The 27,476-nt window shown below is 64.6% G+C and overlaps 1 protein-coding gene across 3 annotated transcripts; it reads left to right on the top strand.

Annotated features, from left to right (window-relative positions):
- Window positions 1–1,583: 1,583 nt before the first annotated feature.
- IL6ST (interleukin 6 cytokine family signal transducer) lies at window positions 1,584–27,277 on the top strand. 3 transcript variants are annotated; one of them, XR_014794794.1, is made up of 17 exons: window positions 1,584–1,760; window positions 11,079–11,155; window positions 12,226–12,531; window positions 13,118–13,238; window positions 14,457–14,623; window positions 15,033–15,187; window positions 15,456–15,615; window positions 16,626–16,708; window positions 17,238–17,448; window positions 17,936–18,118; window positions 18,935–19,036; window positions 19,843–19,989; window positions 20,214–20,354; window positions 22,053–22,149; window positions 23,128–23,209; window positions 23,866–26,091; window positions 26,126–27,277. XR_014794794.1 is itself a non-coding variant. In XM_084880981.1 (16 exons), exons 2-16 carry the CDS (start codon window positions 11,092–11,094, stop codon window positions 24,490–24,492), a joined length of 2,646 nt encoding a protein of 881 aa, XP_084737107.1. In that variant the 5' UTR covers window positions 1,584–1,760; window positions 11,079–11,091; the 3' UTR covers window positions 24,493–27,277. The 3 variants fall into 3 exon arrangements, 1 of the variants encoding a protein (XP_084737107.1); XR_014794795.1 differs by having other exon boundaries at window positions 26,143–27,277; XM_084880981.1 differs by having other exon boundaries at window positions 23,866–27,277.
- The last annotated feature ends 199 nt before the right edge of the window (window positions 27,278–27,476 follow it).

The raw sequence follows: 27,476 nt of genomic DNA on the forward strand, positions 1-27,476 counted from the left end.
GCGTTTCCTGGAGGTTGGGGCTGGGCTCACCCAGGAGCAGATCCCACGGGAGGACTGGGTTTCCTGCCCCGCGAGCTGAGTGACTTGTGCCCGGTCTCCTCCCCGTGGGAGCAAGCCACGTCTCCAGCGGTCTGGGGAGCACGGACAGAGTCCGCGTTCAGTAAGAGAACAGTCCCACCGGCTGAGCACACCCTTCTGGAGCGCTTCCCACACTTTAACTCCGCAGCCCCTGAGCCGCCCTGCCAGGGCCTTCCCTCCCACTGGGAGGAAGCAGGGTTTGAACCGCGGAACGGGGAACCCGGAGGCGCGCTGAGCCTGAGACACCGTCCCTGCGTGTTTGCTGGATCTGCAAAGTCTGCTACCAGCGGCAGAGCGGGAGGGCCGCGCAGGCACCTCCTGGTTAGACACGGGTGACGGGGCGACCAGCCTGGGATAATGGATCCCCAGCCTGCCTGCAACTCTTTCAGCTCTGGACACACAGCAGGCCCGCTGCCTGTCTTTTATTTTTAAAATATATTTTATTGATTTTTCAGAGAGGAAGAGAGAGGAATAGAGAGTTAGAAACACCGATGAGAGAGAATCATCGATCAGCTGCCTCCTGCATACCCCCCACCGGGGATGCGCCCGCAACCAAGGTACATGCCCCTGACCGGAATCGAACCTGGGACCTTTCAGTCCGCAGGCCGACGCTCTATCCACTGAGCCAAACCGGTCCCAGCCGCTGCCTGTGTCTTTTAAAAATTACATGGTCACAACTAAGAAATAGTGTGGTGTGTTTTCCTCGCTGATTCCTCCAGGTAATGAAGAACCTTACAGTTGTGTTGGTCTGTGGGTGTAATTTGTGCCAGTCCTTAAACCTCTACTGCCCTCTGTAGCCTGGCATTGCTCCCAGGGAGCCCCTCACCCCACACAACACCCCGCCCTCCACTCCCACATTCATATACACATGCACACACACACACTCACACACACAGAACGAAGTGGCTCTGCAGCTGTTTTCCCAGGGGGCGGGGGTGGGGGGTGGGGGCGAGATGCAGGGAGACCGGCTTTGCTCCGGGTTCGGACACCCATGAGAGGTACAGCCGCGAGGGTCCCGGCCTGGGCCCCTGCCGCCCGCCCCCTTCGCTGGCGTAAAAGCAGGAACACGGCTGTCCGGTCTCCCCGGCCCGGCCAAAGCCCCGAGGCCGCCGCCTGCGGTCACCCCTCCGGGCGTCGAGCCTCCGCGTCCCCCGGGGAGGCGCGTCCCGCTCCCCACGGAGCCCGCGGCCCCTCGCGGCCGGTCCGCCGGGAGGCGTGCAGGGAGGCGGCACGAGGGCCTGGCGCCCGCCCTCGCTCCACGCGGGGCTCCCGGGGCACCGCGGTGCGGGGACGGAAGGCGGGGGGGGGGCGGGCTTCGATCCCGGCCTCACGGGCGGGCGGCCCCGGATCCCGGACGCTGGAGCGCGTTACGGGAATCCGGTCCCAGGCCCCGCCCCCGCCGTCCGGCCCCGCCCCCCGCCGTGCCCGCCGGCGGCCAATGGCCGGGCGCGCCGAGTCCGCGGCGGCCAATCGGCGCGCAGGCCCGCGGGGGCGGGGCGGGGCCCTGGGGACGGGGCCGCCGGGGGGAGGCGCCGGGCCTGCCGAGGACGAGGCCGGACGGACGCTGAGCGAGGGGACGCGGCGCGGCGAGGAGAGGAGAGGCCGGCGCCCTGCGAGGCCCGGGCCGGCGCCGCGGGACGAGCCGCAGAGCCCGGAGCCCGGAGCCCGGAGCGGCGCGCAAGGTGAGCGGCGGCGGGGCGCGGGCGAGGCGGGCGGCCTGGGCCCGGCAGGCGCCGCGGGGCCCGGCGGGCGGCGTCCCCATCGCGGCCCGAGCCAGTCCCCTGTCCCGGCGGGAAGCCCCGCCTCCTCGTCCGCGCCGGGACCCCACCGAGCCCGCAGCCCGTCCCCTAATCTCAGCGCCCGGGCGGTGCGCCCTCAGCCACCGGCCCCACAGCCCCGGGCCAGCACCCGGCACCCCCCCCCCGCCAAACACACCCCCAGACACCCCCCCAAACACACACCCGGCACCCCCCCCCCATACACACACAACACCCCCCCCAAACACCCTCCCAAACACCCCCCCAAATACACACCCCAAACACCCCCCCCAACACACACCCCAAACACACACCCCAAACACACGCGCACCCCCCGCTCCCTGTGGCGTCTGCCCCCCCTCCCGCCCCGCGCTCCCTCACCCCGGGCCGCTCCGGCTCCTCTCCCGCCGGAGGTGAGGGGGGACCGGGGCGGGGGGCCAGGGCGAGGGGACCGTCCGGTGTTGTCGCGGCGCCCTCCGCGGTCACCCCCGCCCCCGCTGCCGGGTCCCTCCCGCCCAGAGCCCGGTCCTGAGGAGGGAGCGGGGCCCTGATCGCTCCGTCGCTGCCCCCGGTCCGGTGCCGATCGAACCGCCTCGGAGCCCTGGGCGCCCGGACGGCCGGCCGGTGAGGGGGAGCGGTGAGCGGCAGCCCGGAGCGCCCCGAGCTCCCCCGGAGGCGGCCGGGCCGGAGTGGGAGCGGCTGGGACGGAGCGGGGCCGGGCTCCATGCGGGGCGGGCTGTTCCCGGGAGCGGGGCGGCAGGGCCGTAGGCGGGGGGGACGGCATCGGTCTGTGGGCCTCGTCCCCGCCCGCCTTCCGGAGGCCAGCGCCGCCGCCGCCTGGACCCGCTTCCTGGCGCCGCGGACCGGTCTTCCTGCTCTGGTCATTGGGGATCGGCCTTTTCCATTTATTTTAAGTTTCCTCGCCGCCTGGAGGGCAGGCCGGTGATTGCCAAACTGCGCAGGAGGTGTCCCGCGCTCCACGGAGAGGGGACCGAGGCCTGTCCCCCCTCCTACCCCCCCACACCTCATCTCTGCCCCGACCCTTCATCTCCGCTCGGGACCCCCATCTCCGCCCCCGACCCCCCCATCTCCGCCCCTCGACCCCCCATCTCCGCCCCCGACACCCCATCTCCGCCCTGATATCCCATCTCTGCCCTTGACCCCCCATCCCTGCCCCTGACACCCCATCCCTGCCCCCCGACCCCCCATTTCTGCCCCTCGACCCCCCATTTCTGCCCCCCGACACCCCATCCCTGCCCCCGACCCCCCATCTCCGCCCCCGACCCCCCATCTCCGCCCCAGACCCTGTGCTGCGGCTGCCCCTGCCTGGGAGCGAGGACCTCAGCAGGGTGTGCTTTCCCTGAGCCTTGCTCTCTTTTCTTCAGTTTGTCTTCCCTGTTGAACTATCACAGATGCCCCCTCCCCCATGGACCTCCCCCCCTACTTTCTTCCCCTCCCCCAGGCCCTCCTGCTCTGTCCTCTGTCTGTCCACGTAAGTGCAGAAGTTACTGGTCAGCCTTTCCTCCCACCCCCTTCCCACTGAGACCCCGCGGGCTGTTCTGTGCGCCTGCCTCTGGGTCTGTTTTGTCCCTCAGTTTACTGTGCTCACTGGGCTCACAGGAGGGAGAGCGCCCTGGCTTATTCCTCAGCCTGGTCCTCTGCGGGCGCCGCCCTGCTGCCGCTGCCGGCGGGGTAAGAGGCCCTGCCCTCTCTCTGCCGCTGGCTGCATGGTATTCCGGGTTAGATGGCCCAGCTGTGGCCCGCTCCTCCCTGATGGGCTCGCGGCTGTCTGGATCGTGTCCTCGTAAATAGCACAGCCGTGCTGTGGGTGCATGCGTTCCTTCGGGGAGCCTCTTCCCAGGGAGTCGGGGCTCCCGCCGCACCGTTTGCTGCCTGGCTCCTGGAGAAGCTGGGAGAGCCTCGGAGGGCAAAGGCAGTCTGCTCAGGGTGGGTTCCCTCCCAGCTTCCCGACCGCACACCACGGAGACCTCGCACTGCCTGTGGCCTCGGGAGCTCCAGGCTGGCACTGCCCTCAGGCCCCTGGAGCGCTGACTGAGGAGGCTGTCGGCCTGGCCACGGCCCGGGCGCAGGCAGTCCTGATGGGGTACCCACTTGCCAAGATACTGAAAATGGGGAGTGGCCAGGTCAGCTGGGAGCGTCCGAGGGTACCAGGGTCAGTCCTGGCCTGGTCGGATTCCGATAGGAAAGGGGGGGCCGTTGCAAGCAGAGGTCAACTAGAAAGGGCCAGGCCGGTCCAAGGGGGAGCTTGGAGCTTACGTGGCTGAAACATTTGGATTGTTCACCCTTTACAAAGCCTTTGGAGGAAGAGTGACGCTGTAACGTCGTGTTTTAGAGGCTTTTATCCACCGGGAGTGTTCAGAAGATTGGGAGGGAGGGCTGGAAGCCAGGGGCAGGGTAACCATGGTGTGCTCCTGCATCTGTTGGGTCAGGCGGAGGGCGGAAAGAGCACTCAGAAGGCCGCACGGACGGAGCCGGGAGTGGTTTGTAGCTGAGGATAGCTGAAAGGTAAAGGATAGGTGGGAGGCAGCCCCAGCCATCGGCTTAGGCCGTTCGGAGGACAGCGTCTTTTCCGACCGGAGAGAGAGGAACGGTGACTTTCGAGGAAGGTGTGTGCGTGTCTGTACACACGGGTGCATGACCTGTGTGGGTGTTGTCTTCAGACCTGTTACATTCATGTGCACCAGAGACGGGAAGGCCAGGGCGATGACAGGGAACGGGGATTTAAAAAGGGTCCAGCCAGAATGGCGATGTCATGTTGCTGAGGGTCACAGCTGGTGTTTTTAAATGAGGTGCCAGACTTCTGGGTTCCCACAGAGCCAGGAGATAAGCCAGCCCAGATTTCCTGCGAGACCAGGAGATAAGGGCAGAGGCAACCACGCTGTGGTTACGTGGAGGCCGGCGCTCGAGAGGCAGGGACGCCAGCCAAGGGCAGGCCTCGCGGTGTTCGGGCTGCCGGGCCTCCCTCGTCGGTGCCGGTCCAGTGTACCGGGAGACTCGGTGGGAATCCAGGTGGCTGATGGGCGGTGAGTGACGTGGAGCTCGTGTAGGTTCTGAAAGCTGCAGAGCAGGCGTCCCCTCCTCCACACAGGGAACCCGTGGCCAGTGAGCCTGGATGCCCTGCCTGAGGGCACCGTTCGTGTGACGCTGCTCGGGACCTCCGCACTCTGGTCGGCTGTGTCCCCTGTGCTCCTGACCATCCTTCCCGCTGGTCCTCGGGAGTCTGCCGTGTGTGCCTCCCCCCCGCCCTGCCCCAGCCCCTCACCGGAGGTCGCAGGCCAGGCAAGATCCCACAGCACCCTCCAGGGTTAGGGGCGCGGGGCCTTCACTTAACAGCCGAAGCCTCACTCACGGCGCTGTCTTCCCTGCAGAAACCCTGGCTCATCCACAGCTGGCTTCCCTGGGCCGCTCTGCCCTGGCGTTCCCTGCGTTTCTGTGCCACCCTCTGAGCACCCAGGCCTGTGCCCCCCCTGAACTTCGAACTTACTCAGGAAGAGCTATCATTTGGCTTCAAGGGCGACAGGTGTAAAAGGCCTTCTCTGAACTGTGAGGACGCGTTTCCTGCCAGCACTCCTACATGCAGGCCCCTGATCCACCTGGGGGTCTGTCTGGGAGGAAGTGGGGCTCTGGGCTACTTTGTTATTACTGTTATTATTTTGCAATACCCGCCCGCCCCCCAGTCATAGGAGGTGCTTTTCTTTTTGTAAAGACATATATTTTATTGATTCCAGAGAGGAAAGGAGAGGGAGAGAGATAGAAACATCAGTGATAAGAGAGAATCATTGATGGGCTGCCTCCTGCACACCCCTACTGGAGTTTGAGCCCACAAGCCAGGCATATGTCCTTGGCCGGAATCGAACCTGGGACCATTCAGTCCGCAGGCTGATGCTCTATCCTCTGAGCAACACCAGCTAGGGCATGAGATGCTTTTCTAAAAATTAGATACTGCCTTGGCCAGTTTGGCTCAGTGGATAGAGCGTCGGCCTGCGGACTGAAGGGTCCCGGGTTCGATTCCGGTGAAGGGCCCGTACCTGGGTTGCGGGCTCCTCCTGGGCCAGTGCCCTGGTCAGGGCGAGTGGGGGAGTCAACCAATCGATGTGTTTCTCTCACATCCATGTTTCTCACTGTCTTTCCCTCTCTCTTCCACTCTCCCTAAAATCCAATGGGAAATATCCTCAGGTGAGGGTCAACAACAACAGGAAGATATTAAGTTAATTCAGGGTCAACAACAACAGGAAGATATTAAGTTAATTCAAAGGTAGGCTTGCTGTTGTGAGTGACGGAACGGTCCCTTCCTGTGTTACGTTACGAGTGTGCTGTTTCCCCCGTGAGCCGCGGGCCTGCCTGCGCCCTGCCGCGTGCTTGGGTCTGAGCAGGAGGAAGCCACAAGCATGGGAGCCAGAGCCTCACCCTCATCAGAGGTTCGGAGGCAGAAAGGGAGGAGGAGGCACGTGTGGCCTCTGAGCTGAGGCCATCTCAGGGCTGGGGGGGCGGGGGGTGTGGCTCGCTTGCCGGATGAGAAGAGCAGATGGTCTGTAGTTGGTCCTTCCCTTACGTCCTTCCTAAAACCTTATTTCCGGGAGTCGCTTGTTAGGGGCCAGGCCCAGGTGAGAATTCTTCAGGGAAGGTAGTTTCTCTGACCCTGCAGTCTTGATTACATTTTCCTCAGAGTAGTTCACAGGCCAGAGTGGTCCGTGGGGGCGGGCCTGTTCTGAACCCCACGTCTGTTCCTGGACTTGGCAGCCACACTCGAGGGCTTGCTGCTTCCCTGCCAGTGCCGAGGCTCAGTTCCTGAAAGCCGGCAGCAGGGTGTTCAGCAGATGGCGGTCTGCTCACCAGTGCTGCTTGCTCTGCCTGGGAGCTGGCGGGGGTATTCCTGGTATTTCCCGTGAAATCTTGCGCCGGTTGTGCAATCCGCAGCCACTCTGCAGTTCGGGTTTGGGCCTCATTGCTCTGGACTGGGAACAGGAGAAGGACGTCCCTGCCCCTATGTCCCTCCCCTGGACGCTCAGGCTCGCAGGAAGCTCAGAAGGCTCCACCGTGTTGGTCACAAGCTGCCGCGTAGTCCGGCTGGGGTGTTCCTGGAGGCAGTGGAGTCTGGATGCTGCTGTGAACAGGGCTTTTGTCACATTCCTGATTCCTGTTATCGTTATCGACGCCGAGGAACGCTGTCCTTCTTGTGATCTTCTCTGCAGTGGTTACGTTGAACGTGCACTGGTCCCGACAGCCTGGCACGGGGTTCTAATTCCTGATGGAGGACCCTCTGCGGGCTCTTCTTCTCCCCTTGATGCCCATCCGTTTGGTGGTTGTATGTTTGAGGAAGCTGCCCAGACGGTGCAGAGTGGCGGACGACCCCCAGCACCTCCCTGTGCTGGCCGTCGGGGGGAAGGCCTCCGAGCTGCGTCTGCGCAGGAGGAAGCTCACTGCTGCCGGGGCAGCTCCGCAGCAGCCGGGCCGGGGGCACGCGGGCTGTCTGCCCCGAGTGTGCGCTCGGCCGGCAGTCAGCACTTCACCATGAGCTCCTGCCCAGCCTCAGGCAGGACCCCGATGGGAACGGAGCTGGGCCCCTGTGTGTGCCAGGTGCAGCGGCACACCAGGTCCAGCTGGTGCACGGCAAGCACTGACCGTGTCCGCTGCGTGAGGGCCGGCTCCTGTGTGTGAGCAGGTGCCTCACGTGTCGGTGCACGAAAAGACTGTGGCCTAGCCAGGCCCGGGCTCTCGCGTGGATGTCGCTTTCGTTTCTCTCGGAAAGTACCAGGGAGGGAGAGCTGAGCACACAGTGTTTGTTTTCTTAGCTGTTTCCTTCTTGGTGACGAGTCTGCTCAGATATGCGGCTCGCCTGTTAATTAGGTTTGTTTTCTTAGTGTAAAAACACGCTCTGGAATAGGTCTTCGTTGGGAAATGGATTTATAAGTGTTTCCTCCCAATCTGTGGCTGGTCTTTTATCCTCTCACCATGTTTTTTAAAGAGCAGGAGCCTCCGTTTTGATGAAGCCTCATTTATCAATCAGTGTCGTGTCTAAGAAGTCTTTGCTAACAACTTCCCAGAGGTTTCTCGAAGTTTTGGGTTTTACATGTAGGTCCATGCATGGGTTCACGTGAGTTTTGGTAAAAGTCTTATTGGGACTCGGCCGTGCCCCGTGTCTGCACGTTGTCTGTGGCCCCGTTAGCACTCCCGTGGCAGAGGGCCTGGTTGCAGGAGAGGGGAGGCCCTCGGAGCCTGACCTGTGTGCTGCCGGGCCCTTCCCGGGACCTGCTTGCCCCGTGTGAGAAGGTGCTCGGGGGACGGAGGAAAAGACAGGGGGGGAGGGGGAGGGTGGGAGGGTGGGAGGGTGAGCAGCGCGGCTGGCAGGGAGCCCGGGTGAGGAGGTGAGTGTGAACAAAGATGTAGGAACTAGTGTTTACTATTGTGACCCCGTTTGTATAAAACAAAGAAGTGCCTGTTACGGAACGTAAGATTATACAGGTGGGGAGTTGACAAGATCCGCGCTCCTGTGTTCAGTGTTACTTACAAAGCCAAGACCGGGTCTGTCCGCAGCGGGAGCTGTCCTCAGCGGGGGATGGAAGGTGCGTGTGGATGCTGGGTGAAGAGAAGGGAGCCTGCGCTGGTGATGACAGAGGTGGCCTGCGGGCGCTGTGCTCCGGGCGTCATCTGGAAGCCGTGCGATCTCCCTCACGTGTGGAACATGAAATGACACGTGGGTAATGTAGAGAGAAGGCGCTGAGCTGCGGGAGGCAGATGGGAGGGGTGAGTTTTATGTTTGGGGTCCTCCGACCACAATAGCTGTAGCAGTGCAGCACGAAGAAATAAAAAGAACGGGAAATTTGCAAGATCACCCACGAAATTGCTCAGTTGTTACCTTGGTGGATTACAGAGGATTTTCACTTGACGTTTTTCCATTTCTTTTTATTTGAAAATTTAAAAATACGTATTTCTTTGGCTCTATAACACGTCATTGTTATAAATTTAACTTCTGATATGTCACTCAGTCCTACCCGAGGCGCTGCGTCTCCAGCTGCCTCAGCACGGGGCCTGCCTCAGCGTGGCCGGGCCGGCCGTCGGTGCTGGGAGCAGAGCTCCCCGGGTCCGGCAGGAGTCTGCTTCGGCTTCAGAGCAGCTTTTGAGAGCCTGTGCAGGTCTCGGGGAGCGTGTGTGCAACAGTGGTTATAATCAGACTAGAGGCCCTGTGCACGAAGTTCATGTGGGGTGTGGGCGGAGCATCCCTGCACCCTCTCTTATCCTCTAAATGCTCTCCCCTGCCAGCCCGATGGCCCCTGACTGCTCTCCCCTGCCAACCTTTAACTGCTCTCCCCTGCCGGCCTGATCGCCCCTAACCGCTTCTGCCTCAGCCCCTGCCACCGTGGCTTTGTCCGGAAGGATGTCCAGAAGATGTCTGGTCTAATTAGCATATTGCCCTTTTATTAGTATAGACTATACCAGTGGCTGACAAACTCATTAGTCAACAGAGCGGCAAACCATGGCTTCCGAGCTGTGGTTTGCCGGCCACGAGACTAGACGCTCTGCAGGAGAGGCAGGGAGAGGAGCGCTGATGGCAGCTTCAGGGGAACGTTCCGTCCAGGGTGCGAGGAGGAGGAGGAGGAGGAGGAGGAGGAACGAGCAGTCCTGGCCACTCCACCCTTACAGCAGGTCCGCGCGCAGCGGTGCCCTGCTCCAGAGCGTGTGCTGCCTATCCCCGTCCGGTGGGTGGCGGCGTAGCTCTCCCTCCGCCCCCACCTCTCCTGGCCGTCCTTTCAGAACGGAGAGGTGGCTCTGCAGCATCCTGGCCGAGGGTGGCGCGTGGTGGGCGCGACGCCCACAGCCACGGGAGCCCTGTCGTGGGGCTGCCCCCTGCTCGCGTGTTCTGCGGCTCCAGGAAGCGTGGGAGGTGATCATGGGGAATGAGGAAGGAGTCGGGGGGGGGGGGGGGGGGGAGTGGCCTCTCCTGCACCTGCCAGTCAGTCAGAGCGGCCGCTGTGGAGTAGCTTTGTGAGCGGCTGTGCTGCCGTGCGGCTGGGGAGGCTGTGAGCGGGGAAGGGCAGCTTCGTTTGGGACAAGAGCCTTTTCCAATGTAAACTGTTTTCTTCGGACCATGCTTGCGTCAGAGGAGGACAGGGGGCGGGGCAGGGCGGGTGGGGCGCCTCCCGCCTGGCCCCTGCCCGGTGGAGTCTCTGCGCACCGAAGGAAGGAAGTTCGTGTGGTCTGATCTCTCTTCTGTCGCTTTGTGCACACGTGACAAACGCGCTCTCTGTGCTAACGTGCTGTGAGAGCTGACACGGCTGCACATGCAGGCCCTTCCTGGGCTGCATGTGCCCCGGGCTGCGTGTGCTTGGCTTCACCGGGCCCTTTGCAGAACCGCAGGTAGCTTCGGTCTTTCCCAGTCTTTCGTGAATGACCGGCCGTGCGTGGCTGGCACACGCCTCTCAGTGCAATGCCAGGTTCAGCCGTCGGTGTGCAACTGTGATCGGTCCCGTGCCGCAGGTTTGTTTAATTGGGTTGTTGTGAATCACTCACTGTGACGTGTCCCGGGCGGGGGCCCTGTCTCTTTGCTGTGACGGAGTGTGTGTGTCATCGCATCTGTTTGAGTTACTTGTATTTCCTTTCCTGTGCGTTGCCTCTTGGGCGCCCCTGGCTGTCTGTCTCCTGGGGGATCTCAGGGATGTATAGGCGGTCTCGTGTATGGGGGGGGGGGGGGGTGTGTGTGGTGGTCATGCTGTGCGTCCCGGCTTTTCTACTGTGCAGGGAGCTTGAGGCAGTTCTGATGGGTCTGCCAGCAGACACGCGTCTCCAATGCTCCCTCAGAGGACTTCCTAAAAAGAACAGGCGTCTTCTCGCTCACCTGAGGGGAAGTCGTTTTCCAGCTCTGTTTGTAACATTCTTATTGAGTTTTAGAGAGAGGGAGGGGGAGAGAGAGAGATAGAAACATTGATGAGAGAGAAGTATCACTAACCGGCTGCCCCCTGCACGCCTCCCACCTGGGATCGAGCCTGCAACCCGGCGTGTGTCCTGACGGGGAGTTGAACTGGAACCTCTGGGTCCCGGGTCAGCGCGCAGCCGTGGAGCCACACGGCCGGCTCCCACTCCGCTGACGTAGCCGTAACTTCGGGGGGACAGCAGCGACACGGAGACCCGGCTGTTTCTGCCCCTTTTAGGGAGCGGGCTGCGGGGAGCAGGCGGCTGGGGAAGGTGCCGGAGGAGGTGTGACAGGGATGTTCCGTTCTCTTACAGACTCGCCCGCACCATGTCGGCCCCGTGGACGCGGACACTGCCCGTCCTGCCGCTGCTGCTCATGGCGGCCTGCATGGGTGAGTGCCCCAGAGCCCCCAGCCCTGCAGGCGTTCTCACCGCAGGTCACAGCACCGGGCTCCGGTTTAAACTCCGAGCGCCGCTGCTACGAGGACGTTGACTCGGTGATTTACGAAGTGGGACGCTGTGGGCTCAGTAACAACGGCTGTCGGTGGGAGGGAGACTGCTTTTAAATGAAGGATTAGGAGACCCGTCAGCTGTCGCTGCACCTGACGCTGAGGCCGGAGCCGCGGTGGGACGGGCGTCGGAGGGTCGCCAGGCGCAGAGCCTCCACAGCAGCACGGGCCTGTCTGCTCGCTGCACGGCCAGCCTGGGGCTGCGGCGGGGCTTGGTGGCACGTGTGTCCCCGTGGGCTGGGCACCCGCACGCATCCCGGCTCCAGGGCAGGGCCACGAGGAGAGGCGTGCTTGCGGAGGTGGTGTTTGCACGGCCCGGCCTGGAAGTCAGCGGCACACCCTGCGACGGGGCAGGCGTGGGCAGCGCAGAACCGAGGGGGGGGCAGCAGCTGCCCTCGGACAGACCGCTCGCCGCCTCTGGCCTCCTGGGTCAGCGAGTTGACCCTGGGCCACCAGCCAGCTCCGCATTGATCTGTTTGGACCTGCAGCGGCCAGTGCCAGCCGTGTCCTCGTGTTCCCTCTAACGTGTGCTATTGCGTGTTCCAGCCACGTTCCCACCCTCCCCCAGGGCGCCCGGCTGCTGTGACCGTGCCTTTCTCAGTGGAAGCCGCTTTCTACAATCTGGTCTCCGGGAGCGGGCGCTGTAAAAACGGGGTTACGTGGGAAGGGGCTTTTACGCCTTGTCTCTCTCTGGAAACGTGAACATTACCCATTTCTCCTGTCACTCTCGTTCTGCGTGGTTAAAACTACTGACTCCCTGGCCATAGCGTCTGTTCTTTAACTCGAAGTTAAGTTTATGTTGCTGTCCCCTTAGTCTAGAGGCTGTGTCCGGAGCGCTGCCCCGGGGGTCACGGGCCGCTCGTCCCTCACGGGCGGTGTCCCGGGCACGTGACGGGCGGCCTGGCCACGGCCAGGGAGACGCAGCCACACCACGTGCGCCTTTGCTTGTCCAGGGGAACTCCTGGATCCCTGTGGCTACATCGTCCCCGAGGCGCCGGTCGTGCAGCTCGGCTCTAACTTCACGGCGGTCTGCGTGCTCCAGGAGAAGTGCATGGACTACTTCCACGTCAACGCCGCCTACATCTTCTGGAAGACCAACCACGAGACGCTGCCCCGCGCACAGTACACCGTCCTGAACCGCACGGCGGCCAGCGTCACCTTCGCCGACGTCGGCCTGCTCGGCACCCAGCTCACCTGCAACGTCCACGCGTTCGGGCAGATCAGCCAGAACGTGTACGGTGTCCGCGTCCTCTCTGGCCGTGAGTGCTCAGCCCCCGGGTCACCTGTGCAGTGTGTGCGGGAGTCTGAGGAGACACAGGCCTCGTCCGGCCAGTGCCTTTTAAAAACAAGCTTAGGAGCGGAGCCACAGTGTCATTACCAACACGCAGAACCCCTGAAACCGAAGTTGTGTGATTTCCCGAAAGCCGGGGCCTGTCGTTTGTGGAGAAGTCTCCTGACAGGAGAGGCCCTCCTCCCAGAGGAGGCTTGTCGAGTTAAACCTGCGAGTTGGTTCAGAGTCACCTGCAGTGAGTGAGCGCCTGAGCAGGGGAGTGAGAGCGGGAGGAGTCTGTGTCCAGGCAGGCGAGCTGGCAGGACGGCGCTGAGGCCGGGTCTGCCGACCTGCCCTGCCGTTGGCTCTGCTTCCGCCCCGATCAGAAGGGCGGAGGGAGAGAGCCGGTGAACCGCGTTGTCTCCGCCTGCCTCCTCTCACTGATGCGCACACACTGCTGCCAGAGGGGCTCCGGGGACGCGGCGCTCTGCGCTCAGGGAGCCCCTGCCCGGCGGGTGTGAGTGCGTGCTGGTGGTGGACGCGGGCGTCTGACAGTCGCTCCCTTCCCCTCCCAGTGCCTCCGGAGAAGCCCACGAACCTGAGCTGCATTGTGAACGAGGGGAAGAGGATGACGTGCCAGTGGGACCCGGGGCGGGAAACGCACCTGGACACGAACTTCACCCTCAAGTCCGAATGGCAAGTCCTTGGTCCGGCGGTCCCCGTGTGTGAGGGCGGGCGGTGCGGGGCTGTCTCTGTCCAGCAGGACCGTCAAATGCAGGTTTTAAACACTGTATTGGACCTTCAGCGTTAAAACACCGGAAGCGTGAGTCGGGGAGGAGTCGTGCAATGAATCTGTGTGCCCCGCGTTAGTGACGCAGCTCTCGGCATGTGCCTTATGTGTACACCCCCAGCTGGTCTGAGGCCGCGTTATCACACCCGTGACTATTCTAGTCACGTTTCTAAAGGATACAGACACTTTACATCCCACTGTCACACCCAAGTGTGCCTGACGCTACCTGAGCGCTGTCGTCACGTTTCAGTTAGTGCTTTTCCTCGGTTTGGGTTTATACTTTCACTTTAAGAAACAACAAGCACATGTACGTTTTCTTCATGGATGCATAATGTAAATGTGAGTGAGGGAAACCACCTAAACTTCCTGTGGAGACAGGTCTGAGAGCGGTCACCTGGCCTGCCTGGCGTGCCGGGGCACGTCTGGGTAACAAACCCTGTCCCCACCCCTCCCCGTGCCCCCTGCGCAGAGGCCGCCGGCCGGGAGGACTGTGCGGCCGGAGGACTGTGCATGAAGGGAGAGGAGCGGCACTGAGCCCGCGGCGGGGAGGAGCGGGGATAAGGGGCGGGCCGAGGGGCATGCTGGATGGAGTAGGCGTCTGAGAACAACTCTGTGTAGATACAGATCGGACGTGTTTTAAGATAAGAGGTCAGTGTGCCGCTCCAGCACAGCAGGTCGGTGAGCCCGAGGGGGCGGTGAGGGATTGGACAGATGAGAATGCAGCCGGGGCCTGGGGGGGCGCTGCTTCTCTGGTGAAGAGACCACCGCGGCCTGCAAGCGGAGTGTTCATAGTCAGAGCACACACAGCAAACACGCTGACAGTGTACCTGCGAGCTTCCCTTGTTTGGCAGCACCTGCTGCACCTCCCACCGCCCGTTAGCAACCCAGGCAGGAGCGGGAGAGCTCTCAGGCCAGGCTTAGTCAGCGTAAGAGGGCCCTGCCTCCACGCTGGGACTTGTGTGTGCCCTGCCAGGTCCGCCCGCGGCTTAGCCCTATAGCCGCCCCTGCAGGTCCGTTTTTAAGGAGGTCTGTTTTAGCAGGCGGTTATTTCAGACGCGGTAGAAACCCTGCACACTCGTGTTTCCGGGTCTCCTCTCATGCCGACCCTCCACGTGTGCACGCAGGGCCACGGACAAGTTCCCGGACTGCCAGACGAAGCGCGGCAGCCCCACCGCGTGCACCGTGGAGTACCAGACCGTGTACTTCGTCAACATGGAGGTCTGGGTGGAGGCGCGCAACGCCCTGGGCGTGGCCACGTCCGAGCACATGAACTTCGACCCCGTGGACAGAGGTAGCCTGGCCGCGCTCGCCGTGGCGGTAGCTGAAGGAGTCTAGGCTTTGGTCACTTTGGCCGGTTCATTTTGTTGTTAAAAGTAACATAGTTTGGACAAAGCAAAGTGCCCGTCGTCCCAGCACACCCACAGCTGGCCCCACGGGCCTGTGACCTCCGGTGTTCTCCCAGGAGATGGTCATAGTGTGTGTGCGTGTGCGTGTGCTTGCGTGTGTGGTGTCCAGGCTTGTTTAAAAGTTCTGCATGTTGTTATATTTGTCGTTCTCTGATCTCTGAGCTGAAAAGATGGAAAGGACGTTTAGACGCTGCTCCTTCCTCGGGTGTGACGATCGGACTGGGGGGGGCCAGGCCGGGCAGTGAGGGCGGGTGTGCGGGAAGCCGGGGGCCTGAGGCTCGTCTCCTCCTCCAGTGAAGCCCGTCCCCCCGTGGAACGTGTCCGTCAGCAGCTCGGAGGAGCTGTCCAGCATCCTGAAGCTGACCTGGGTCAACCCCAGCATCAACAAGTTCATCAGCCTCAAGTACGACATCCAGTACCGGGCCCGCGGCACCGCGGCCTGGACCCAGGTACGGCACTCCCCGCGGTTCTGCGCACATCCTGTCTGACAGAAAGACGGCACAATTCCGATCCGTTCTCGCCAGACCCCTGTGCTGGCTGTAGGCATTCTAAGTCTGACGCCAGAGGAGGGGCTGACAGTGGAAGTGTCCGTCCCAGCGTCAGCTGCTCTCGGACTGGACTGACTTCTCCGAGCCCGTTCACGCCCGGCTGTTCGTTCAGTCACCTGCCGTCTCGGGCGATGGGTCCTGACGCCGCGGGTTTGTCTCTCTGCCTCAGGTTCCTCTGGAAGACACGGCGTCCACCCGCTCCTCCTTCACTGTCCAGGACCTGCGGCCCTTCACGGAGTACGTGTTCCGGCTGCGCTGCATGAAGGAGGACGGCCGGGGCTTCTGGAGCGACTGGAGCGAGGAGGCGCGGGGCACCACCTACGAGGACCGTGAGTGACCTGTGCCGCGCGGGCGCCCGCCTGGCTGCGGTGCCACGGCCTCCTGGTCGGCCTAGTGATCATTTCACTCAGACACAGGCTCTCAGCCGCAGTGTATGTGTTCGTAGCCTAGCTAAGGCAGCCCCGGCCTGGCGTCCACCCTGCGTGGGGAGGCGCTGTGGGAGGAGTGGGCCGTGGCCTGGCCTCCACGCTGCGTGGGGAGGCGCTGTGGGAGGAGTGGACAGGACGTACGGAGGTGTCCCCGGCCACTGACCCACCGCAGCGGCAGGAGCAGTCCTGGGCAGGAGACTGGTGGACCGCACGTGTGCTCTCTGGAGCCCCGGAGCTGAGGACTGCGCCTCGGGGTGCTGCTGAGGGACCACCCCCAGCCCAGACGGGTTCTGGGTGTCACCTCCGCACTGCGCTGTCTGCTTGTGGATAGGCCCCGTGCACCCCAGGCAGCTCCCAGCCTCGGCATCGCTTAGACTGGTTCAGATCCTCTTGAAACTCTGCTGACAGCCATGCTTTCCACTCACATTCATCCCCGTGTGTCTGAGTCGGGCAGCCCACGGGGATGTGACAGCCTGCCTCCTGGCGCTTGGCGCTGTTTTGTAAAACGCTGGTTTCCAGTGCTGGTGGCTGTCCGTGAGCTCATTTGAGTTACTTCTTACCGCACCGGTGGTCCCCAGAGAGACTCCATCTGTTCTAACTCATCTCGCAGTCTCACGTGTGTCATGGGGGCCATAAGCACACGTGTAGACAGGGCTTACATGGGACTCCCAGGGCTGTCTGTGGCCTCATGGCTCTGAGATTACAGGAGCCTCCATGTCGCTGACTCCTCAGGCCCCACTCCCCCGACCCCGGCTCCCGGCCAAACGAGTGGTGATGGGCCATGTGAGGGAGGGACGGGCCGTGTGAGGGAGGGACGGGCTGGAGGGTGGGGATGGTAACAAGAGGGAGTGCGCTCCAGGCTTTGTCTCTGTGACAATAAGACGCTTAGCAGGTGCGTGTCATTCCTTTAGGACCATCCAAGGCCCCGAGCTTCTGGTACAAGGTGGCGCCTGCGCCTGCTCACGCCTCCCGGTCGGTGCAGCTCATGTGGAAGGTGAGCGGGCCACGTCTTTCTCCAGCTCCGGAGCACGTGCGTCGTGGGGGTGTGACAAGTGGGGCCGTAGCTTCCACTCCGCTCATCCTCCCTTCAGCGCGCTGAGCAGCACAGCACATGGAGCCCCGCCCTTGCATCTGCTGGCGAGGGCAGGCTCAGGCCGCAGCGAGAGCCTCGGCAGGCCTCCCGGGGCGGGAGGGGGCGAGGCGGGGAGGACACCTGTGAGGACGGACCCAGTCTCAGTCACACTGAAAAAGGCAGAAAAACACTGCCCACGGCCCTTCCGCCTCGCCCCGCCCGTGGGCGGTGCTCCTGCCCCCACGTGGACAGGGCACGGAGGCCTGGCCCATCAGTGAGCACTGAGGTCAAGCCTGCTGGCAGGGCAGCACACGGCGAGTCAGCTCTGGTCTGGCCTCAGGACACGCTCTGACATGAAGTGTCTGTTACAGACCCTGCAGGGAACACGCTCTGACATGAAGTGTCTTACAGACCCTGTAGGGAACACGCTCTGACATGAAGTGTCTTACAGACCCTGCCTCCGTTTGAAGCCAACGGGAAGATCTTGGATTACCAAGTGACTCTCACAAGGTGGAAATCACGGTCACAAAACTACACGGTCAGGGACACGAAGCTGACGGTGAACCTCACCAGCGATCGCTACACAGCAACCCTGACCGCCAGGAACCTGGTCGGCACCTCGGACGCCGCCGTGCTCACCATCCCCGCCTATGACTTTGCAGGTGGGTGTCTGAGGGCCTGGCTCCCGAGGGCTCGGGGGGAGGGGCGCCGTGAGGACACAGCGCTCTGACCTTCCTCTCGGCGGCGATGCGCGCTCCTTTAGCCAGCTGCTCGCCTGGGCGTGGCTGCCAGCCGCCCCGCCGGCCTTCGCTGGCCATGTACTCCCTCGTCTGTCACATCACTGAAGCTCTGGGACCTGATGAGCACACAACTTAAAAGTATTGTTGTCAGTAGCTTTCCGAGAAGAAAAATTATAATTGGCCCACACAGAACATCTGGGAAAAGAAGGGTTTAATACAGTGACTGCGTGTAAATTACAACGAAGTGCATTTGTTCTTGGAAATATATGCTAATGTTATAACATAACATATATGCTACAAAAATGATAGCAAGATACATTGCACGGTTATGGAAATGAATGCAGAATATCAGTATTTTAGATGTTTAAATGTTTGCTTACCAACGTGGTGTCCACGCTGTGTTTCGAAGCTACTCGCCCCGTGAGGGACCTTAAAGCGTTTCCCAAGGACAACCGGCTGTGGGTGGAGTGGAGCGCCCCCCGCGAGCCTGTGAGCAAGTACGTCCTGGAGTGGTGTGCGCTGTCTGACAAGGCGCCCTGCGTCCCCGACTGGCAGCAGGAGGATGGCAGTGTGCACCGCACCCACCTCACAGGTACCTCCGGCCTCTGGCCTGACCTCAGGCCGGCTCCTCCCACCCGCCCTCGGCCCGAGAGGGTGGTCCTGGGGGCGGCCAGGGCTCAGCACAGCCAGGTGTTCGGTTCCTGCTCCTGTGTGTGCTCCCTGCTCCTGTGTGTGCTCCCTGTGTGTGTTCCCTGTGTGTGTGCTCCCCGCTCCCTGTATGTGCTCTTGTGTGTGTGCTCCCCGCTCCCTTTGTGTGCTCCTTGCTCCCTGTGTGTGTGCTCCCTGTATGTGTGTGTGCTCCTGTGTGTGCTCCCTGCTCCCTGCTAGTCACCAGGTGGGCAGAGCAGCAGCCGCTCGCCTGGAGGGTTCTAGAGGGTGGAGTCAGGATCACTTCTCTTTGTAAAATGGGGTGCTTTCTGGGGAAATGACCCCGACTCTTTCCCGAGTCGCCCGACCATGTGGGCCTGGCTCAGGCAGCAGGCTCACCGGCAGACACATCGTCGGGCTAGGAGGCGGATTCCGGTGCCGAGAGCTCAGCGGCCTCACTCCGGACTGATTGCCGTCCTCGCTCCTGACGGCATCAGCGCTTTGCCCACTGCTCCCAGTGTGTGTGCTCCCTCCTCCCGCCCCCGGGACAGTGAGGGTGGCCCGTACCCGCTCCTGGGCACCGAGGGTGACCTTTGACCCTCATAAGCAGGTACCTCTTGAGCGTGGCCCAGTCAGGGCCCCTTCGGCAGCTGCCGGTTCAGCCGGAAGCTCGGGGTCAGGAAGTGGCGGTGGAGCCTGGGTCGTGGGGCCAGGCGTTCCCGTCGCAGGAGAAACGGCGCTCACCCGCTTCTCCCCGCAGGGCGCCTGGCGGAGAGCACCTGCTACCTGATCACCGTCACCCCGGTGTACGGCGACGGGCCGGGGGCCGCCGAGGCCGTGCGGGCGTACCTGAAGCAGGCCCGTGAGTGCCCGTCCGCCCCCTCCCGCTTCTCCCCCATCCGCCCCCACCCCGCCCCGGGGGCTGCCTCCACCCCGGGGGCTGCCTCCATCCGGGGGGGCTGCCTCCACCCCGGGGGCTGCCTCCACCCCGGGGGCTGCCTCCACCCCGGGGGCTGCCTCCACCCCGGGGGCTGCCTCCATCCCGGGGGCTGCCTCCATCCCGGGGGCTGCCTCCATCCGGGGGCTGCCTCCACCCCGGGGGCTGCCTCCACCCCGGGGGCTGCCTCCACCCCGGGGGCTGCCTCCACCCCGGGGGCTGCCTCCACCCCGGGGGCTGCCTCCACCCCGGGGGCTGCCTCCACCCCGGGGGCTGCCTCCACCCCGGGGGCTGCCTCCATCCGGGGGCTGCCTCCACCCCGGGGGCTGCCTCCACCCCGGGGGCTGCCTCCACCCCGGGGGCTGCCTCCACCCCGGGGGCTGCCTCCATCCGGGGCTGCCTTCACCCCGGGGGCTGCCTCCATCCGGGGGGGCTGCCTCCACCCCGGGGGGCTGCCTCCACCCCGGGGGCTGCCTCCACCCCGGGGGCTGCCTCCACCCCGGGGGCTGCCTCCACCCCGGGGGCTGCCTCCATCCGGGGGGGCTGCCTCCACCCCGGGGGCTGCCTCCACCCCGGGGGCTGCCTCCACCCCGGGGGCTGCCTCCACCCCGGGGGCTGTCTCCACCCCGGGGGCTGCCTCCATCCGGGGCTGCCTCCACCCCGGGGGGCTGCGATGGGGAAACGTCACCAGACCCCGTGGCGTTCCGTCTGAACGGCCGTTCCTCCCCCAGCGCCCTCCTCGGGCCCCGTCGTGCGGACCAAGAAGGTGGGGAAGAACGAGGCCGTGCTGGCGTGGGACCAGCTGCCGGTGGACGAGCAGAACGGCTTCATCCGGAACTACACCATCTTCTACAAGACCAGCGCGGGCAACGAGACCGGTGAGGCGCCTGGTGGGGTCCGATCCGCCTCCCCTCCTCCTCCTCCTGCTGCTGCCCTCCGGGGGGCGGGGGTCCCTCCGGCAGACTCGGGGCGCGCCCGGCCGCCTCCCTCCGGGAAGCTGTTGGGGGTGAAATGCACTCGGTTCCTTTTGACACTTTCGCTGTCGGACATTGTCCCTGGGAGCAGAGCCCCCGGCAGCTGACGGAGCCCGTGTTTCTTCCAGCCGTGAACGTGGACTCCTCCCACACGGAGTACACGCTGTCCTCGCTGACGAGCGACACGCTCTACATGGTGCGCATGGCGGCCTACACGGACGAGGGCGGCAAGTACGGCCCTGAGTTCACCTTCACCACCCCCAAGTTCGGTGAGAGCGGGCGAGGCCCTTCCTTCCCGATCAGTCCGCCCGGGACGAGGCTGCGGGGCCTGTTAGGTGCCTCTTGGGTTCACGGGACGGAGTTCAGGAATGGGCGTTGGGGCCAGGATCTGCTCTATCTGTTTCTTTAAACGAGAGAAACGGTTTCCTGCCTTCTTCCTTGGTTTAGTCACTGTTTTTGTCCGGTTTCACCTGGACCCTAAAAACTCCCCAAACCTGGGCGCCTTTCTCTGTGGGTTCGTCTGTCTGTGCTGGGCCTGGTCTGCCCTGTCCCCACTCACCCTGCAGCCCTGGCTTCATGGACACCGGCCTCCAGCCCCCCCACCCCCCAAACCCGCCTCCTGCCCCGACACCCGCTTCCCATCCCCCGACACCCGGCTTCCCATTCTGACACCCGCTTCCCGCGACACCCGCTTCCCATTCGCTTCCCATTCCGACACCCGGCTTCCCATTCCGACACCCGGCTTCCCATTCCGACACCCGGCTTCCCATTCCGACACCCGTTTCCCGCCCCGACACCCGGCTTCCCATTCCGACACCCGTTTCCCGCCCCGACACCCGCTTCCCATTCCGACACCCGCTTCCCATCCCCCGACACCCGCCTCCCGCCCCGACACCCGCTTCCCATCCCCGGCTGTCACTCAGGAGGCCTTCCTGGCCTGGTCTTCGTGCCTCTGTTGTCCCTGACCTTCCTGCTTCTTGGTCTGACTCCCGTGGCCTCTCCGTCCTCAAAATCCCTCTTCCCTTGGTTCCTCTGGCCCTTTGTTCCCAGGTAGCCCTGTGCCTCCCCCTGCGCCTCCCTGCCCCCTCCCCCGGTCACTGGGAAAGCTGCTCTCGGGAGCTCTGTGCTGGGCGGGTTCTCATCTGCCAGGACCTCAGCCGCCCTCTGTTCCCAAAACCCGCCCTCTCTGTTCAGGCTATGGCCATCCTCACTCATCCTTTCACTCGGCCCTTTTCCCGCAAAGCCCCTGAGCGGGCCTGGGGGACTCTACCAGACCACCCGGCCCGTCTTTAACAGCCTCAGCGGGAGCGTCCCAGCCATGGCCCCCCGCTGCGGACGGGAGGCCTGGGTGCGGGGCAGCTCCTCAGGCAGCTCCTCCTCGCACGTGCCGTGGGCCCTCCTGACCCCGCGGCCCGCAGAGCTCCTCCTGGAAAGAGGGAGGACTCGTGGTCCGGTCCCGGGGCCACGTGTGGCTCCGTCACAGACTCAGCTTCCCCGGCCCGGCAGGGAGGGCGCCGTCAGCGGGAGGTCAGGCACTGCCCTCCTCTCCCCCCTCCCGCCAGCAGCATTGAGCTGTCGTGGGGCAGCCGGCTGTGCGCCTCGTCGGGGGATGGGGCTGGCGGTGAAGTGAGGAAAGATGGACACTGGGGATGGGCACCTCTTCCCAGGAGCCCAGGCCTCAGAGACCCGGGCTCACTGCCAGCCCCGGCCGTAAGGCGAGGCTTACAGCAGTGTGTCCCACGCATACCTGCCTCCCTGTGCACACGGCACGTTCGCCTGCAGCCTAGCCAGCGCGCAGTGGGCTGTCTGCTGAAGGCACACCTCCACAGGGCGCTGTGCTAAGGGTGCCCAAAGCCCTGCCTGGGCCTCGCTTAGGTCTGGTCGGAGGCGGGTCTGATGCTCGGCCTGAGGCCGGGGTGGGAAGCGTGTCCTCGGCGGGGCTGAGCCATCTCTCCGTCTCGTTCTAGCCCAGGGGGAGATCGAGGCCATCGTGGTGCCTGTCTGCCTGGCCTTCCTGCTGCTCACGCTGCTGGGCGTGCTGCTCTGCTTCAACAAGCGGGACCTGTGAGTATGCGTGTGCGCCTCCCGCCCACCCCTGCCCCCACCCCCTCCCTGCTCTGCTGTCTGGCGCGGCTTGTCCATGGATGGCGCCCCCTGGCCTCCTCCCTGCGAGCAGGGTCCTGGGCACGGTCCGTGGAGTCGGCCTCGCCGTGACGGAGCTCCCGTAGGACGCTGCTCTGCTCTCGGCGTCCGCGTCACCGTGTGTCTTAGCGAGGAGGGCCGCCGGGGCGTGTGGCGGTGCACGAGTAACTTTCCCGGAAACGTCACCTGTTCCAGGCTCAGGGCGTGATCGGGGTGTGGGTCAGTGGGGATGTGTTCCCCTTCGTGGCGAGTCCCCCTTTTAAGCGACTCACAGGGAAGCCCCGGGCCCGAGCCTCGCTGGTGGGAAAAGGTGCTCTCACACCCATGGGAGCGAGGTGCTTCCTGTCAGGTGGGGTGGGGGTGTTTTGGAGGTCCCCTCGAGGAGGTCTGCCCACGTTTCCCGGCTGTGCCGGGGGCGCCTGGAGGCCCCGTGACTCCTCTGGACTCTGAGCTTGGCCTCCCCTCACGTGACGTCCGGTTCTGACCCTGGCTGCGCCAGCAGGAGGGACGCGCACAGTAGGTCTGTGCTGAGGGACAGAGGGACAGCTGCCTCGGGCGTTTTAGTTTTGTTCCTCTTTCTTCCTTTTGAAAAGCCCATTTGTTCCCCTTACCTGGGCCAGTCTGAAGGCCGCCCGCCGTCTGATGTGGCACCGAGCCCTTGGCTCTGGGTGGGAGGCTGTGACCGGGGAGCCCGCGTGGTCTCAGCGGGATCTGGGCGGAGGGGCGTTTTCCCGGGGGATGTCTAGTGGGCGGCCTCTCGCTGTGAGGAGGACGGTCCTCAGGGCCCCGCGCAGAGCTGCCCAGCGGGGCAGGCTGGCTCCGTGCTCGGTCGGCGGGCACTGTGGGAGGGCGGGGCAGGGGCCTCCCGGGCTGCCGCCCACGGTGTGCCTCCCTCCGCAGGATTAAGAAGCACATCTGGCCCAACGTCCCGGACCCGTCCAAGAGCCACATCGCCCAGTGGTCACCCCACACGCCGCCCCGGGTAAGACGGCTCCGTCCCGGTTAGAGGCTCGGGCAGGTGGGGGTGCGCTGGGGTCAACCACAGCTCACCACTTGGACCGGAAGTCACGGGACCACTGGGCCGGGAGGAGGACAGTGACAGCTGCCCGTGCCGCCTTCCCATTGGAGCCCGCTCACTGAGCAGGTCCGCCGAGAACGCCTGGGTTACCATGCGAAGCTTCACGTGTCGGCACGGCTCCTGGCAGCCCGTAGCGGGCACTTAGCTTCCTGTCCCATCAGCCCTCGGCCTGCATGTTCCCACGCTGACGGGAGGATCCGGGCCTTCCTTCCCTCCTCGAGTCTGTGTCACAGACCGACACGCGTGTCTTCTGGGTAGCTGAGTCCCCAGCCCGTGTTTTCCGTCCGTGAGCCCGGGGCATCCCCGTCCATGTGGAAAGCAAGAGCTGTTCTGCCAGCAGCCGAGGCGCCGCTGCCCGGGTCCCCCGGAGAACTCCCTGTAGGCGCCCGTGGCAGGGGCGGGCCCTTACCTCCAACTCTGGCTCCGCCCTCCCGTGTGCCTGCAGTTCCTGAGTGACGTGTGGTAATGACGATCCCTCTCTCCCTTTTCCCTCTTCCTCTCTCCCTCTCTCTCTCTTCCCCACCCCCTCCTCTCTCTCTCTCCCCGTCTCCCTCCCTCAGCATAACTTCAGCTCGAAGGACCAGATGTTCTCGGACGGCGCGCTCACAGACCTGAGCGTGGTGGAGATCGAGGCGAGCGACCCGAAGCCGCTCCCGGAGGAGCTCAAGGCGCTGGAGCTGTTCCGGAAGGAGAAGCTGAGCACAGGCGGCCACAGCAGCGGCATCGGCGGCTCCTCCTGCATGTCCTCGCGGCAGAGCCTGTCCAGCGGCGACGAGGCCGAGGCGGCGTCCGCGCAGAGCGCCGCCAGCGCCGTGCAGTACTCCACCGTGGTGCACAGCGGCTACCGCCACCAGGTGCCCTCCGTGCAGGTGTTCTCCCGCTCCGAGTCCACGCAGCCCCTGCTCGACTGCGAGGAGCGGCCCGACGAGCTGCCGCCGCCGCCGCCGCCGGGCGAGGGCGCGGACCCGCCGCCCCGGCAGCAGTACTTCCAGCAGAGCCCCGGCCCGGCCGGCGAGGACCCCGTGGGGCCTGGGCCACCGCCGGCGTTCCGGGAGGGCCCGGTGGCCCCGGGGCCCGGCGAGAGGCTGGAGACGGGTGGGCCAGAGGCCGTGCTCGGCCTGGACGAGGGGCCGCCCAAGAGCTACCTCCCGCAGACGGTGCGGCCCGGCGGCTACATGCCCCAGTGAGTGCCCGTCCCGCAGGCCGCCGGACAGCCGAGTCTGCGCCGCAGACCCACGGTCCCCTCGCCGAGGGACCACGGCCTCCGTGGGCCCAGACCCTGACCCACTCACACTACACCCGCCTCCTCGCGGGCTGCCACGGCCTCGGGGCAAGGACCTGTGCCAGGACGCCGGGGCGGACGCACGCTGTGCTGAGGGCCGAGCTGGCCAGCGGCCTCTGACCCGGAACCGCGCCCGAGCGTTCACAGCACAGACTCACCCGGGACGGCACAGCTGCTGGAGCGGGTTCGGGAGTTGAGCCTGCATTGGACAGGCTCGGGCACCTTCCGGCCTCGGCCGCCTGGTGGCTTTCCGAACGCTGCCGTCCCTGCTCACAGCCCCTGCGGCGTCTGACTCGGCGTGCCCGGAGGCACGGGGCCAGGCTGTCCGCCCACACGCCACACCGCTCACCACTGAGGGCGAGCCTCCGTGGGAACGTGCTGCCCCTGCAGGTCATGGCGCAGGCGGTGGCCTCGGCTCAGACGTGCTCCCGCGAGGCGGCTCTGCACTGGCAGGACTGGGCACCTCCCGTCCGCTGGCGTGGGAGGCAGCGAAGGGCACGGCCCTCTCTCCCCCCACGCCCCCTCCCCCGCCAGCCCCGCGGGGGACAGACCGCAGCCTCTCCCGTCCCGTCCTCGGGCCAGGGCAGCGGCTCGGTCAGCGCTGACGGCCAGGAGGACGCGGTGGCTGCGAGGGGAGAGGCTGCCCTCCGGGACCTGGGAGACGTGGGCTTGTTTTCCGTCCTTTCACGGGGAAGAACAGGCCAGCCCAGCAGCCGTTCGTGGAGACGGACCAGCTGAGAAAGCAGTGAGCTTCCCGCTGACGGGCACTCACTCCCTCAGGACAGTGCCCACGGGGATGTCCATCGCCGCCACTTCCCGCCCAGGCCTCGGGGCGCCCCGGTGCCGGCTCCCCCGTGGGTGCCCCCGGCTTCCGGGAAATCCCGGCCGTCCATTTCCTCCGGTAACCAGTCCTGTCTGGTTCCAGTGCGACCTCTGGGGGCGCACAGTGAGGACGGGGCCTGGAGGGTGTCGCACAGGAAGGGAGGGTGCAGGCCCGGCCGCCACAGGGCACCTCAGACCACGACGTGGTCCCTGGCAGAGTTCCACTCGGGAAACACATGTGATCACTGACTTGGGATGTGCATCCTGGCCCCCAGAGAACAAGGGAAGTGCTTGGAGTTGGATGGCGTGGCCGAGGCGTGACCAGGCTGTGTGTGCATCATGCGTGTGATTGTTTCACGCAGGCAGAGGAACCGGCTCTGGTTCGTGTCGTGTGTAGTCTATGCAGAAGGCATCACGCTTTGAGCAGTTAGGATCCAGCGGGTGGTACCGGAACAGCGTGAGCCGTCGGCTGTGGTGCGTTCGGGGCGCCGTGTGGGCGGGCGGGCTGCCCTCACCGGCTCTAGCCCCTCCCGTGGCCTCCGGACGGACGGAGCCCCTCACCCAGCCTCCAGCCCAACCACGGCTCCGCTCCCGCGTCTGTCCCTCCCGCTAACGCAGCTCTGAGCGCCTGTTGGAAACCAGCCCCTGGCATTGGGCAGCTGAGTCCTTCCCAACGGGGTCAGTCAGCACGCGGGACGGCCCAGCACGCGGGACAGCCCAGCACGCGGGACAGCCCAGCACGCGGGCCGCGGAGGGAGAGGCCAGGCGGCTCAGTGTGCTCGGTCTGCTCACCGCCGGCTCCGCTCGGGTACCCCCTCCCCTTCCCCCCTCTCCTCCAGCCGCCCGCACGCTGTGAGGGTGGGACACTTTCCACTGTCCCTCCTGAAGGCCGTCTGTACGGTGGGCGTCTCGGCGTGGGGGACGGACTCACAGGCCGCCGTTGCTAAGACCCTGCTGGGCGCCAGCCTCTCGGGTGCGTTGTGGCCTTTCCGGGAGGGTTGCCTGGCTAATGAGGGCTGTCAGGGTGCAGAAATGCGAGGCGCAGTGAGAGACGGAGGCCTGTGCTCACAGCCGTCTTCTCCCTCGGGTCTGAGGAGGAACCAGGTGTGCCCTGTGTCTCCATGACGGAGCTGCTGGGGGGAGCCACTCGCTGGGAGTTGTGGTCAGCCTGCTGCCCGGCGAGGCCACTTCTAAACGTTCTTGCACTTTTTTGTGAATCGAGAGAAGATGGAGCCACTCAACGGCAAGGTGTCCGGAGAGAGCCCAAAGCAGGGTCCCAGGCCCCCGAAACCTGGGGCCTGGCCCTCCCGCTGTCCCGGCAGCCACTGCCCAGACCGTGGGCAGGTGCAGGTGGGGGTGTCTGGGCCACATGTGGCTTCTTTGGGGTTCATATGCCTTTCACGTGCTGCTGGCGTGTGTGCTGCGGTGGCCTGGTGCGGGGGCCGGTCGTGATGAAAACGCAGCGAGGCCTGGGGCCACAGAGTGTCCCTTAACCATGGGCCTCGGTGAGGGAGGACTCGGCGTCCAGGGCTGGTCCACCAGCACCGGGCGCCACAGGAGGAGTGTGCTAAGGTCAGTGTCAAAGCCCTTCCATCTTGACGCACACGTGTGTGAACAGTGGACGTGGGCGTGCCCTGTCCAGTGCTGCCGTGTCCCCTGCACCGGCCCCGCCCGCCAGGACACCAGCTGCCCCTCCTGGCCCGTGGCCAGGGCCGGTGGAGGGTGTTGTCCGTGTTTTTCCTTTGTAGCGAATTGCATGTGCTCAGCGTAACCAGCTGTTTTATGTTGACATAACTCCACGTGTATCATACCAAGCTCTTATGTATCACCTGTAACCTTAATCTATGCAATAAATCCTGTTCAGGCTACGTGTGGCTGGTCACACCGTCCGGGGCTGGTCTCCGTGGAGGGCTGTGCTGTGATCGATGCCGTCTGGCACGATGGGTGGAACGGCAGGTGGGGAGACGGCCATGGCCTCTGAGCTGGCAGGCCGCACCAGGCTTCCCGACCCCCAGGATGTGCTCACAGGGCCCTGGAGCCCACCCCCCAGGAGGTTGTCTTACCCCA

Source organism: Pipistrellus hanaki, assembly GCF_964339955.1.
Source record: "Pipistrellus hanaki genome assembly, chromosome: 4".
In the NCBI taxonomy this organism is placed as follows: domain Eukaryota; kingdom Metazoa; phylum Chordata; class Mammalia; order Chiroptera; family Vespertilionidae; genus Pipistrellus; species Pipistrellus hanaki.

What these genes read in the sequence shown, in the direction of transcription:
- IL6ST (XM_084880981.1), top strand. Translation starts at nt 11,092, where the DNA reads ATGTCGGCCCCGTGGACGCGGACACTGCCCGTCCTGCCGCTGCTGCTC. An exon ending in CCCCGCCTATGACTTTGCAG is followed by an intron (nt 17,449 to 17,935) that starts GTGGGTGTCTGA and finishes TGTGTTTCGAAG; the next exon opens with CTACTCGCCCCGTGAGGGAC. An exon ending in CACCCCACACGCCGCCCCGG is followed by an intron (nt 23,210 to 23,865) that starts GTAAGACGGCTC and finishes TCCCTCCCTCAG; the next exon opens with CATAACTTCAGCTCGAAGGA.